This window comes from Chiroxiphia lanceolata, chromosome 1 (genome assembly GCF_009829145.1).
Source record: "Chiroxiphia lanceolata isolate bChiLan1 chromosome 1, bChiLan1.pri, whole genome shotgun sequence".
Lineage (NCBI taxonomy): Eukaryota > Metazoa > Chordata > Aves > Passeriformes > Pipridae > Chiroxiphia > Chiroxiphia lanceolata.
The window spans coordinates 67,925,622-67,939,383 of NC_045637.1; the positions used below are offsets into that span (position 1 = coordinate 67,925,622).

General features: G+C 38.2%; 1 protein-coding gene across 5 annotated transcripts in view; it reads left to right on the plus strand.

The window, feature by feature from the left end:
* Positions 1-13,762, plus strand: part of EPB41L4B (erythrocyte membrane protein band 4.1 like 4B) — a 170,586-nt gene that overhangs the window by 128,023 nt on the left and 28,801 nt on the right. For 4 of the 5 annotated variants that reach the window (XM_032674513.1, XM_032674489.1, XM_032674485.1 and 1 more), the window contains 3 exons: positions 9,453-9,557; positions 12,351-12,489; positions 12,928-13,005. In XM_032674513.1, the coding sequence (XP_032530404.1) occupies positions 9,453-9,557; positions 12,351-12,489; positions 12,928-13,005 (322 nt within the window). The remainder of the gene's footprint in view (positions 1-9,452; positions 9,558-12,350; positions 12,490-12,927; positions 13,006-13,762) is intronic. The other variant, XM_032674502.1, reaches the window with a different exon arrangement.

The following is a 13,762-nucleotide window of genomic DNA, read 5'->3' on the forward strand; positions in this document are numbered from 1 at the left end:
AAATGAAAAATAAATCCGAAGTCCAACCAATTCTTTTTCTCCTTCAGGCAGCTTCCCTTTCTACAGGGATATATACACCCTTGCAGCCAGCCAGCATGTGACCTATTTGCTGATAACAATCTTTATAACCTCTATTTTGTAGAATTTGATGGACCTAAATGAGCCTTTGTTCTACTAGGAATTGCATCTGAGTAGAGCCAAGCGTTAGTTCATACTGGAAGACAAATCAGCTGGGAGTTTTTCTCTTCTTTAGCTGAGACAAGCAAAAACATCCTTTGTAAAAAAAGCCTTCCTCAAGGAATATGATTTTTATTTCCACAAGTATGCATGCAGACATTTCTGTAGACAGCACCTCTGAGAATCTTTGAGGACTGTTTGTTTGCTGAAATATCTTGCCAGTTGAAACCGGTATCTGTCACAGCTTTTTAAAAGTACTTCAGCCTTTTCATGCAAGGGGTTTATAGCAGGGACAGTGACTTTGTGTATTTGAATACTGATGACTATACAAAACACTAGCAAAATGCTGGTTTTTTTCCAAAGCCAAGACATAGGAAAATTTTTTCAGGCCAGCTAGTAAGCAAACATATGCAGTTTTGAGCATTAACTGAAGCATGAATTGTTCATACAAATAGAGAACTAGAAGATGAGGGAGGAGGGCAGTAGTGCTTGTTTGATTAAAAAACTGTACTCTCTTTGCTACCATTTTGGCCACTCATCCATTGCCACTCTGAATATTACACTTTTAATGAATTAACTGCTTGAATATGGCCTGTAATCTCCCTGAGCAATTATTTTAGCATCTGCCATGGCAGACTCAATTTGGCTAACAATTGCTATAACTCCATGTAGAATTAGTTCTGGTTCAACTAGTAAGTACTCATATATATGTGGTGTAGCCACTTCGACTACAAGCAGGTCTCCAGCCATTTTGTTGGGCATGACCTCAGGGATAATGTGCTTATGCAAAGTTGTCATGTATCAGTCAGTTTATCTACTTATTTTCTGTGTCTGCTGGCAAACTGTGAATACTTTTTTATTTAAGTAATTTTAAATATGGGAGGAAAAAATCACAGCTGAAGCTGAAATAGCACTATTTTGTCAGATTTCAGGAGGAGAAAACTTGTGAAATTTGCTCTGTCATTTTGTGCACAGGCTGGAAGTGCAAAGTTGTCTCCTGATCTTCCTGTTAATAGGTAACCTGTACAAATCAGATTAAACTAATGTAGGGTCAGAGTAGACTGCAGTTCTCTCTCCCTCCCTGCTTTTGGAAAGCATTGTTTCATGTCTCTATAAGTTTTCCTCCTCTGGATAGGATTTTTTTTTTTTTCTCCCAGATAGTTTCAAGTACTGGTTCCCACATTTAGGGAGGAAAAAGCTGGTGATTTTGTAACCCAATATGTGCTGCAGTGTCCTAGCTTACATTCTCTTTAATCCTCTATTAAGACTGATAGAATGCACTATGAATTGGGACATAGTCTTACCTTCCCCTTGCTGACCCTGCTGCTTTGCTGATAACCCTTAACAAAGCAGCAGATCTGGACAGTGGCTATAGGGAAGTTGTATGGTTACCTCAGCTGGATCCTTCCAGGCTACACGTGACAGAGCTCTCAGCTGAACAAAGTAAAATAAGAGCAGCTGACAGGAGGGGAATTTCTATAGCAGGTTAAACAGCAGAACCATGAGTTATCTTGATAAGACGCAGGAGTCCTACCAAGAAGAGTTAGACATTTCCTTTATCACAGCACTGTTGTAACAGACTTGAAAGCACGCACATTTTCTTCAACAACAAAGTAATATGTACAGAGAAGTACAGCCCAACTATATAGCTAAGCTGTAGGCATTTTGGACAGGGCAGAACAGAACACTGGTTTACAGAAGAAGAAATACCTGAAAAAACGTGTTATTCATGTATTTCAATTATTTTGCTTTTTATATTGAATCAAGAAGAAATATGGTTAGTTTGCAGTTAACACTTTGCATAATGAGGCATACTTTGTTAAGGCATGTAATAAAAATGTGTTTGTGTGAACTTTGGTTTAGTTTGGAATTTTTAATGCCAGTCATTTTGCAATGTTTTTTAATGGTACTTCTTTTAGGATGTAGTCCAAGTGTGCAAAGGAAGCAGTGATCATGTCAGTCCTTTTAAAGACCAACAAAAGGAATTCATCTTACACTAGAACTAGAAAAGCCTTTCTCACAGAACAGTTTCTTCTTTGGTGTTGTAAGAGAAGAACCTGTCATGATGGAAAATGAACCAGAAGGGATTATGAGGAGGTATTTTCCTGTTTGTTAGAGAGTTCTTTACATCCTAGTATCTAATGCAGTGTACAGATGGAAGTGTCGAGAAAGAAGTGTTCAGGGAGAATTTGCTGATTAGATATTTAATTTAATTCGGGTTTGAGAATGTTCCTAAGTATAGTTTTGGTAAGTCTCTCATCCCCTGTCTCTTCCACCAACTAGGATTTTTTTATTTCCTTCTTTTAGCCTTGAGAGATCAGAGTTCCAACTGTTTGCCAGAAACATTTGTATAATGAAGGAAGTATAAAATATTATACTAAATATAAAAATGAAAACTGCAGTCAGTCAGTTTCTTATCACCGCTGCTCACACTTTCCTCTTGATCCAGGGCCTGGCTCATCTACTGATTTGGAATGCAGAGGTTTCTCTCCTGAAGGATGTCAAGTGAATGTGAATCACATAGTCACATTTTCACCTTTTTATAGACCTCTCCCATTTCTCAGTATAGGGATGGGTTGCTAGAAAGATAACCTCTTGAACTTTCTTTCCAGAAATTTACCACCTAATCGCCAGCCCTCTGCATTTATTAAATATCATGAATATATGGCTAACCACAGAACCTCATCAAGAGAATTCCTTTCCTTATTCAAAACTTTGCCAGACAGAAGCATCATCTGTACAATTTCCCCGCTACCTGTACGTGAACTTCTCCTGAAAACTCTTTGAAGTATGTTTTCTTTCTGGATATGGCCACCTGGATAAGCCTATAGCGTGTATATGTGTGTGCATATGCACAACCGTGTATAATGTGTGTCTATGTGCACGCAGCTTCACACATACAGAGTTGGACTGTATTTAAGATAAAGGTCTACACTTTCCTTATTTTTTTCTTTTCTTCAAACATGTCTAAATGTAAGCCTGGGTATACCTCTGCTGTACTGGCTTCAGGAATTACAGAGAGTGAAGAATTATACCAAAATAGTCTTCATGTTAGGAATTGCTACTACTTTGGACCAGGCAAAATACTGGCTGTCCTTGGGTGTAGCCTGTTTGCCAAACCAAACTTTCGTCTTGGCACAAGTCAAACAGTGGAAATGTTGTTAAAAATGCCCAAAGTTAAGGAAGCTTGGTAAGGAACTGAAGTAAAATTTGTAAGACGGGAATTATCTGGTAATAGGATTTGCTGATAATGTACTCTTTTCTTCATGTTCACTTGGAGCTCAGGAAAGATTAGATATGATACGTCTGGTACATGTAAACACTAACACCTTCTTCATCTACTACATGTTAGTCTTCATTTTATGAGTAGCTATTTACTGGTACACACACAAAACTATCCAGATGTTAAAACAGATATACTCTTTCCATGTTTTGGAAAATTGAAATAGAAATTGATATTATTTTCTATAGTTATTTATCATAGAATTAAAGTGCTGTTCATTGGAAGGGATATCTTGGGGTCATTTAATCCAGCCTCTTGCTCAAAGCAGGACTGTCACCAGCACTAGATCGGGTAAACTATGGCTTTATCTGGCTGAATTTTGGAAACCTCCAAGGATGGAGACTATGCAGCCTCTTACTTGAAACAGTGATCAAATGTATAAACACAAATTCACTTGTCACTCGGGAGCTCTCTTCAGCTGAAGCCCTCAAGTTGGCTGGTCAGTTATTACTGTTCTTGTTGCTGTTGCCACTTGCTGTCATGCACCATGTGGTACATTTATGCACTGCAATATTTATTTCCCTTAAAATATGCTTTTGGATTATCACCAGCTTTGGCAGGCTTTATATCCCACATGGTTCGGGATTTGTCTGTGTATTTCTTTCTGTTTAGACCAACTGCTGCATCACCCTTTGCTGATCCTTGTTATCCAAATTATCTCATCTTTCATAGGATTGCAAATAGCAATGTTCTCCTTATGTGGGAGTAGGTATAAGCACCAGCTGGTGCTTTGTGCATTCATTTATTCTAATTTTCTTTGTAAATCTTCCCATCCAAAACCAAATTATGCCATTACATTAAGACTAATTACATTAGGAGCTGCTCAACATGTAATGTAAAATTAAATGTTATCTCATAGAGCTCGATATGCTGCACGCCAGAAAAGAAGGGTGGAAAATATTAAATTATATCAAGTTTTACAGGGTGCAGATGAATCAGGAGAAGTAAACTCAGGCCCTCTTCTGAATGCCCAATGCAGAGTAAGCTTTGCTCATACAGATTGTCAGAATGTGATGACCCTGCTCTGGCTTGTGCATCCCAGGTGCACTAGGCTTTGAGTTGGGCTGCCTTTCAATTTATGCAAATATATCCAACACCTTTTCTGACCAAAGTGATACTTCTAAAATAGAACTTTCATGTATCATCAAGGAACGAGTGCATCTCAAAGTAATATCTGCATTCTTGTGCTTTTCCCTTTCCCTTCTCACCTGCACAAACTATATTAACATTTTAATTGTCATTTTTTGGTATTTGAGCTAATGTCCTGATAACATACCTGCTGCAAAGTGAATCTGAACTATTTTTTTCAGAGAACTTTGCCTCTCTGCAGGTGCTCTTGGGATATGACTGTATAAGCAAGGTACAAAGTGTACTGATGTTTGCCAAATCTGTACACATTTTGGATCTGAAACTAGCACCTCAATATCTTTTTTTACACGTATACTTCCAGTGAATGTCAGGGTAGCTTTCATGCTACCTGGCATATCACCTGGATGATTACGGACAGCCTGTTTTCTCAGGTCAAAGACTTTGGCTCCCCAGAAAAATAGATGTAAACAAAAGAGCTTGTAGGCAGTTCAGAATTGAAGCTGATCAAAAATTATGTGCTTAGTCTTACCTAACATGAACTTCAGTGAATGCAAGCAGGCTATGTTTCCTTGACTTAGAATGGACTTAACTCTATGAGGCAAAGTCTGAAACATTATATTTAAAAATCTCCTTCTAAATGTACTGTAAATTATTCTAAAAAAACTAAAACCATTATCTGTTTTGACTTCTTCCTAACAAACTTTAATTGCTTTTAAAAAGCTCCTTTTTTAAAAAGCCTCTTTTTCATTCAATCTTTATCCTAAAAAAAAAAAAAAAGCCATTCTCCAAATGAAAAAATTCAGTAAATGTTTCCAAAAATAAAACAAATAGCTAAGTAAACATCACTCTGGTCTCAATCCATGGTTAACGGATCTGCTGCTCTAGCTTTTTACAGGAACCTCACCCAGTAATTTCTGCATCAAAGTCGTAACTTCAAGCTGAACTCTTGAATAGCCTTTTTGTGCCAGTCCATATTAAAGGTTGCAGATAGGACACCTAGGTATGGTCTTTGACTTCATTATGAGTATTAAAGACCTCTTTGACAGACCTGTTGCCTGAAGCCAAATGCTGATGAATTGTTTGTAATTGTATTCCTAATCTCCGAACTACAGAGAAAGAAGCAGTACTGAGACCTTTCAGATGATGACCTTTAAGTTGATGAAATACCCCACTGCGGTGCATTTCTTTGGCTCTGTCCTGTGTCCCTTACACTGCACCTAGGCTCTTACACAGCATGTATAATGGCTGTCCTGGTTGCTGTGAGGAGAAGCAGGATTTGTAGTTTGGTTTGACCTTAGATACTAGGTGTTGACCTCCAACATTACCCTGAGCCAGGGGAGAAGGAACAGATTCTGTACCACCATTATCTATCCATTGGAGCACAGGAGCATCATAGTTTTGTCTAGACTGCACATACATTTTCATTATAAGGACAAAGGAGGGGAGGGAATTTTTTCCTTTCCAAGAAATAGAACTCAAGTGGTAAGTGGGTAAGGAAAGTCTACAAGCTGGTTTTAGATTAGGCTGCTCCTCTGTAGCAAGGGACTTTGTTACACATCTGCAATCTATAGGGAGGAGGTGAGGGAGATAAAAAGAAGAAAAGAGCTTTATTTGGAAAGTTTGATGCTGGCAATAGCTTTCAAATGTCCAGGTAATGTTTTGGAGAACTAACCTGCCTTCTGAGAAGAGCTACCTTATCGAAGTGAAAAAAAAGCGTATTATTGTTTCTTAACCTCAGATGGCCTTTGGAAATGTTTTGAAACCCTTAGACCACAGATGTGGGAAAAATGTTTGTGTTTGTGTATGTTTGCTTATCTTGTTAGGCTTGGTTTTCAATATACAAGAGAATGTATCTACCAAATATTTTTCTTCTTCTTTCCTTTTTTCCTTGCTTATCCTTCCCAAGTTTTCACTACCATATTCCCACTCAAAGGGAGTTCTGAAGCCAAAATCAGCCTATGGGGCTTTTTTTTTTTTTTTTTTTTTCCTATGAATCAGCACCTGAAACCAGGTCAACCTTTATGCAGATGTCTGTATCCTTGTAAATCATGGGACTTTTAGCCTCTACCTCTTGGCATTAGTCTGAGAAGATGGAGAGAGACACATTGTTCCAGATGACAAAATAGGCCCAAACAGACAGAAAGAGAGGAAAACCTGTTAAAGACAAATGCAGAAAGTGTGCTCCCCCATCAGACTTTGGTGGTTTTAAAATCCTGAACTGCATCCTCCAGGGAAAGGGAAGTTATTTAATCCCATTCGGTTTATTAGGTGGGCAATCATTTGCTCCCACATGGCCCATTTGCCATGTTTCAAGCAAGAACGGAGGTCTGCCCAGAGATACCTAAGCAGGAGACAAGAAAGGCACGTCAGTCTGTAGAAGCCACAGTACCCAAAGGGGTGATGTCGTCCCAGCCCTGCAAACTGGTCTCCCCATTACACCTGAGCCAAGGTGGGGTGGGATTCCCTGAGTCCCTCAGCATGAGCATGAGAATCATGTCCCCAAGGAAGATTGAAGCTGAATCAGTGGACATCTGTGGTCACTTGAAATGTTCCACACTGTATGTTTTTTGTGAGCAATTTGGTTTCAGTGACCCTGTTCACTGCTACAGATTCCTTGGGTTTGGGGGGGGATCTCTCTAGGGCATGTTTGTGTTGCTGTGCAGGCATGTGAAACAGGCTGAAGCTGGTTCAGTAGAGTATGCTGGCTGCTGCTCAGGAGTGTGCTGTGGCTCTCAGTGCACAGGCAGTTTCTGATGACCTGCCACTGCATGCTGACATTTGTGGTTGTTATTGTCATTCTCACCAGGAAGTGACAGATTTTTATGTAAGGTGCCAGGTCATTAAGTAACTCTGCCTTGGTTCAGTACCTTCATTCGTATGCTGTAGTGGTTGGATACTGTTACAGGGAAAAGGTTTCTTATGAATTAATGACATTGAAAAAGAACCTTATAAAGGAACTGTAATACGCTGTATGTTTTCTCTTTCTTTTTAAGTCTGTGTCCTGCTGATCCTTTAACACTTTGGGTTTTTCTCAAGCTATATAGTTTATATAGGACTATAGTAGTTTACATAGCTGTGTAGTTTCCATAGAACTATAAACTTGAAATGGTCATATCTGCACATAATTACTCTATTTAAATAGTCAAAATAATTACAAGGCTTCTCTTCACGAATCATGTCTTTCCATATAAGAATTTTGGCTGTAGAAATCAAAAGGTAGTAACAGAAGTTATTCTGCTTCTTTTTTGGGAGTATCAATGAGATTTTTTTAAGAGTTTATGTAAAATGAAAAGCCTGCCATTTTTAAAACACATATCAGGCTCTGGGTTAATCAAGCTGGGCACTTCTTGCATCTGGTTGCTGATGTGAGAGTAGCAACAGTTTTGAGCAAGTTCAGACTAAGGAAGAGTGTTTGGAGATGAAACGGGAGGTGTCATGGAATTTTTAGTCTGATGTGGAAAAAGCTAACCTAAGGAAGGTTTTAATGAGGGCAAACATCCAGCTCTGCAATTGGTAGTACTAGTGTAACATTTCATCTTGTGCTAATGGCCTCTTTGGGTAGAGGCATTGTCACTGCTCCTTTTCATTCAATGGTAACCTCAATTTACACCCTAGCTAACCTGCAGCTTCTCAGAATGTGCAAGTAAACGGTGCTTGTTTGCTGATAAATGTCAGGGGAGAGACAGTCACTGCGTCCAGCCTCTAACAAAAGTTATGGCAAAATGTTCTAAAAAAAGGAAAGAAGTTTTTGCATTTAAAATAGTACTGGTTTTGCAACATAAGTGAGTGGAATACTGACACGATACAAACTGTAAGTAAAGTTTATCTGAGCAATTCCTGATTGAAATGGTGTAGGTGTGTCTAATGTTTACTTGCCTATTTTTTTCCCCTCTTGAAAATTTGCAACATTGAAAGGAAAATAATAAGTTTTTCAGCTTTTTGTTGGATTAGAGAGTAGGTCCTGTTTGTATCTCAAACACTTTTATTCACAGTTGAGTGAAATTTTTCATGTTAAACTTTTTTTCAGTATTAATTCAGACTTAAAGCTTTAAAACTTTTCAAGTGTATAAATGAGTATAGCTTTTATAGTACACATATGATGTATTTAGTCATAACCTGTTGCTTGAAATAGAAGCAATATTTAAGATGTTTCATGTGTCTTCATGTCCATCAAGCTCATGGTTGAAATGGTTTCCTCTCAAGGTCATGAAGATCTTGTATTTAATATTTATAATATTTGTATTCAAGTCTTAATTAACACTATGATAAATGCTTAAAGAGAAGATCCTTTCATGTGGGCGTCTTCATTGCCATTTCTGTCCTTTGCTGGAGCTCTGCAGATGTATTTCATGTTCATGAGTATCTGAAACATGTCTGAGTTTTGCTTTTTTTTTCTACCAAGTAGAAAAAGATTTGATCTTTTTGCTTGGATCAAATCCATTAGTTCATTTCCTTTGAGCTGCTCTTTCAAATGCAGAAGCGTAATGTTTAATTTCAGGTAAAAACTATTTTAAGCAGAACAGATTTTGCAATTCATAAAATAGTTTTTGTTAAACATATGTTTTGTAAAAATATTTCTGGCATGATGGAACTGCTGGTCTGTTACTAAAATGTGGTATTTTGGAAACAGTGACATTTCCACATGGTCTCTTACATAGGCTCTGTATTTGTAATCTGTTGCTGCTTTTATAAATGGTATGCCTGGCACAGGAGGGTGAGTTCACACATCCTTTTCTGTTCATGAACACTGACCTGTGAACTATAAATGGAACAAAAGGATGAACTTCAATGGGCACTTGCCACTTTGCAAGATAAATAAGTGTTGATGAGTTAGAACTTTATTGATATGCCTGAAGTAGTTTAAATAAAGACTGTATGACGCATTTTTTCTTGCTATTTTTAGAAGTCCAGCTCCAGTGAGACCTGAAACTACACCATCAACTGGCCCTACAGAAAAGCAGGAGGTTAAAGCTCCTCGTGTGAGGAAGTTAACGAGGCAGTACAGTTTGTGAGTAACTATCTTTGTGGTTTTGCCTACTACAGCTGAAAATGAAAGGGGATGCTAATTATTGCTCTATCTATGGCTTCTGAAAGGCATGAGTGCAATTACATGATAATGATCTTATACCAATACCATTCCTTTCATCACTGAGAATCTTCAAGCTTTTAATACAAAATGACTTTGCCTTCCGTTAACCTTTGCAGGCCGTTCACCTTTTCCTGAGCTTATAGGTTAGGAATTAAAAGCCTTTTTACCACATGAAATGTCAAAGACCTGGTGTGAGCTGGAGCAAGCTGCTCTGTCGGCTTCATTACAACCCCATTTGCAAAATAAGGAAAACAATCCTTAGTTGTTGAGTGAACAAGCAGTGCTGTCAGCCTGTTTCCCTCTCAGAAAGTACACCCTCTCTCTCTGTGATTTGTCACTTGCAGAAATTCCTGAGCCTGCTACAGCTACAGCCAGCAAAGCTAAGTCTCTTAGTCCTGGCAAGAGTGATCTATAGGGCTTTGGCTTCCCATTTAGACATAGTTCATCCAATTTGAGAGTCTCTAGAGATGTGAAGTACTGAACAGAAGTGGAAATCAGTTTGTTGAATTGGCCTTCTGTGTAAAGGCAGACAAGGCCACCAGAAATTAGGGGGGAAAGGGGATAATGTCAGCATAAACTTATTAGTACAAGAATACCAATGCCATAATGAAGAAAAAATATGTATGCTTTCTATACGGAAGGGCAACTGTTAGTCCCTCCAGCAATTAACATTCTAATGTCAGTAGATATATAACAACGTTAGCAAAAGTTTTCATTTTGTTCAGAAGGATTCTGACAAATATTTATATGTAGTTATTTTCTGTCTCACTGTTAAGAACACTGGCTTTTTAACAATCTGCATCGCCAAAACTGAAAAATTATTTAGGAGAAGAAACAGAAGAATGAATCAAATTGAAACTAGGAGGATAATGAGCTATCAGCCAAATTGATGTTTGCCCAGGAGACTGAGTGACATGTAGGAACACACAATGAATTTTTGATGAGTTTTTGAGGAACCAGTTTTAAACATGTCTTGCTCCCATGCAGATTTTCAGTTGTCCAGTGTTAGATGTGAGGAACAGCACATAAATACATCTAGCCACAGGTGTCACCTAGACTGTGGCCATGTGTAGGGCAGAAGACTCCCTAGTTAAAAATTCAGGCTATGTTTTTTTTCTTTTTGTGGACCCAAATTCTATTCAATTTAAATTATCTTGTGTCTGCAATGCAAATACGGGAAATGCAAAGAAATAGCAAAGGAGTATTGTGAAAGTGGTACAGTGAAGGCCAATTCTCAGTTTTACAGTAGTGTGCTAATAGCTTGATGACTGACGAGTTGACTCTAACTCTTAATTTACCGCTTCCTTGTATACAGAGCAGCTTTGCCCAGCAAGGATGGGGAGTGTGCCAATGTATTCCTGCTGAGAGTGGGGAGCAAGGACTGAGAAAATGTCAGCTACATGTTTCTGAAAGAGAGATTAACTAGGTCAACAGCCCAACTCTGGGCTTGTTACATTAATAAAATCTCTATTCAACAGGTCCAAAAGATTTTGCATTTTCTTTCCATTATAAAGCCTGTGTACTGTACATGCTCTGGTGCTGAATTCTATCCTTACCCAGAAGAAATAAAAAATGAGGCTTGGAAAGGATAACATTAATCATCAAAACTTTATATCACAATAAAAAACATTGCTAAATAACCCATCATGAGGTTTTGTAACTTGTATGGCATGGAGTTTTGAAGTTTTTTGTTTTGTCCAGGCATGCTGCCTTCAAGTAACACTAAATCAAATACAGTTTAGTTCTGGAATTGTTTGTCAAGCTGGTATAGCAGGCTTCTGTGCACTGTGACTACCTAATTGGTAGTTAAAATTGGTGCTGTTTTATGAGCAGAAGTAATTTTTCTCATTATTTCTTGCCATGCATTAAACTGTCAAGATGCAGTCTTTTCACACATCATCCCAAGAAATAAGGCTCCTGTAGACCAAATTATGACTCTGTTTACCTCAGAGTCATTGAAATTAACAATTGGACACATCCTGACTGGGGCTGACTGATCCCAGTGATTTGTAGTCAATGAGGCTCTGCAAAAGTAAATGAGGCTATAACATTCTTTACTGGCTTTCATTTAGTAGTGACAGTAGGAGACATGGAAAGAGTTCAGCTTGATGGCCTGAAGCCCAGGGGAAGCAGGCAACCTCATCTTAAATAAAATGTTTTCTCTGTAAATGGACTAAATGGGACAGGAAAAAAGAAACCCTCACAAGAATGTTTCTGAAGAGATCCTTTTTGGAGTCAATCAAAGTCCTTTAAAAACAGTTTGAGAATAGTAACACAGACTAGCTGCATAATGAGTGTCAAAGCTAGTGTTGTCTGAAGCCAATGAAGCAGTCCCATGGATGGATCTCACCAGATCTTTCTGATCAGTGCTGCCAGCCTCCACAGAAGAGAATAAACACTGAAGTGGAGTAATATTTAATCAGTTCATTTATGCATATATACATAATCCATAGAAATGCTATTTGCACGTAATAACCATAAGATTTCATTTACAGATGAGAGGTACCTAGCCAATCCATTTTCGAAGAATCTTTAAAGCTTAAAAAAAATCTAATTTACTTGAAAAGGTAGCTAGATGGAAGAGTAAATGGAACTTTGCTTCAAAGCATTGCAGCAGACGTACAGGTTACCAGTGCCTCTTCTGACACAAGCACAGTCAAAGTTCAGTGACATTTTCTAATGAGAAGATCTGTCTGCTTTTATCAACTGCAGTGATGAAGATGACCTTCCTCCAGCACTGGCAGCAGCAGCAGCAGCATCAACACCTGTATCTTCAGCATCTCCTGGGTCACAGAAAACATGTACACCACAGACGTCAGAAGGACAAACACAGGTTTCGCCTGGTGGCAAGGTAATATGCAAAGAGATGAGCTTATGTCAGCTGGGAGAGTGTTCAGGAAAGGTAGGAGGGAGTTGTGGTAACAGGTTTTCCTTAGATGGAATAATTCTACGTTTAGGAGTAGTTTTAAATGCAGAGTTGTAGTAATATGTTTATCTTGTTGTGTAAGGAAATATTTAGAGCCTGCTCCAAGACTCAACTAAAATCAACAATAGTTTTTCATCAACAGTAGCGGGCAGTGGATCACGATTAATAACTTTGATCTAAAAGTTTCATAATTTTGTTGTCTATCTTTGCTGAGTAGCTGTACCTAAAAAACAGTGAAATTTGAAATGCATTTGGCAGTATGTGCTTTAAGGAATTAAAAAAAAAAAACAAAACCCAACAACAAAAAACAACCAACGAAATTACATTTTTTTTTTCAATGCTGGGTTTCTTTTTTGCCTTTAGAGTTCCACAGATGCTGGAAGTACATTTGCTTTGGAGCCAGGTGACCTCCTGATGGATTTCACAGAGGCCACACCAATGGTAAATAGTTTGGGTTTGCAACCAGGCCAATGTAAAAGTTTTCAGTAATTTGTCTGCAGCTAAAATGAATGGGATACTATGCAGTGTGTTAGACAGTGCACAGGAATAAGTTTCTTTGATACTCATTGATCCTGAGCCTCCGTCAAACTCAGCTCAGTATCTCTGAAAATCAGTCCACATCAACAAGTATTATGGCTGATTTTCTGAATTTGTTTCTTTATTGTTGGATAACTTCTTGTTTCTTTCTCCTGTCTGATTATCTTTACACCTTACTGCACTGGTTTCTCAACCCGTTTTGTCCCTTTAATGCAGATTCCTAATGTGATCATAGGTTTGCTTTTGGAAGTTCTCTGAAAAGTAATTTCTTCTCCCCACAGTTTTGTTTAGACCTTATCCAATAGCCAGTCCAAAGACGTGTACCTGCACTTTCATGTTTCATTAGCAGAGTGCTCGTGTCACTTTAGACAAAATAATATGTACCATGTTGATTATTAACTCCTTTTCTTAGAGGTACAAGATTTGTATTTTTGCTTAAAAGCCGGGGAGAGATACCGGTCCCACTGAAGTGAAAACACCTCTTGACTTCAATGATCTCACTCTTTCACCTCAGATTCTCAGAATATTACTGGAATAATCATGATATGATCCTTAACTTCCCCCAAGTCATCCTGTATTGCAAATAACTAATGCTGTCCAAAGCTTTTTTTGCTGTCTTCTAGAAACCACGGTTAAAGCATATATAAAAAGCATGACAAGG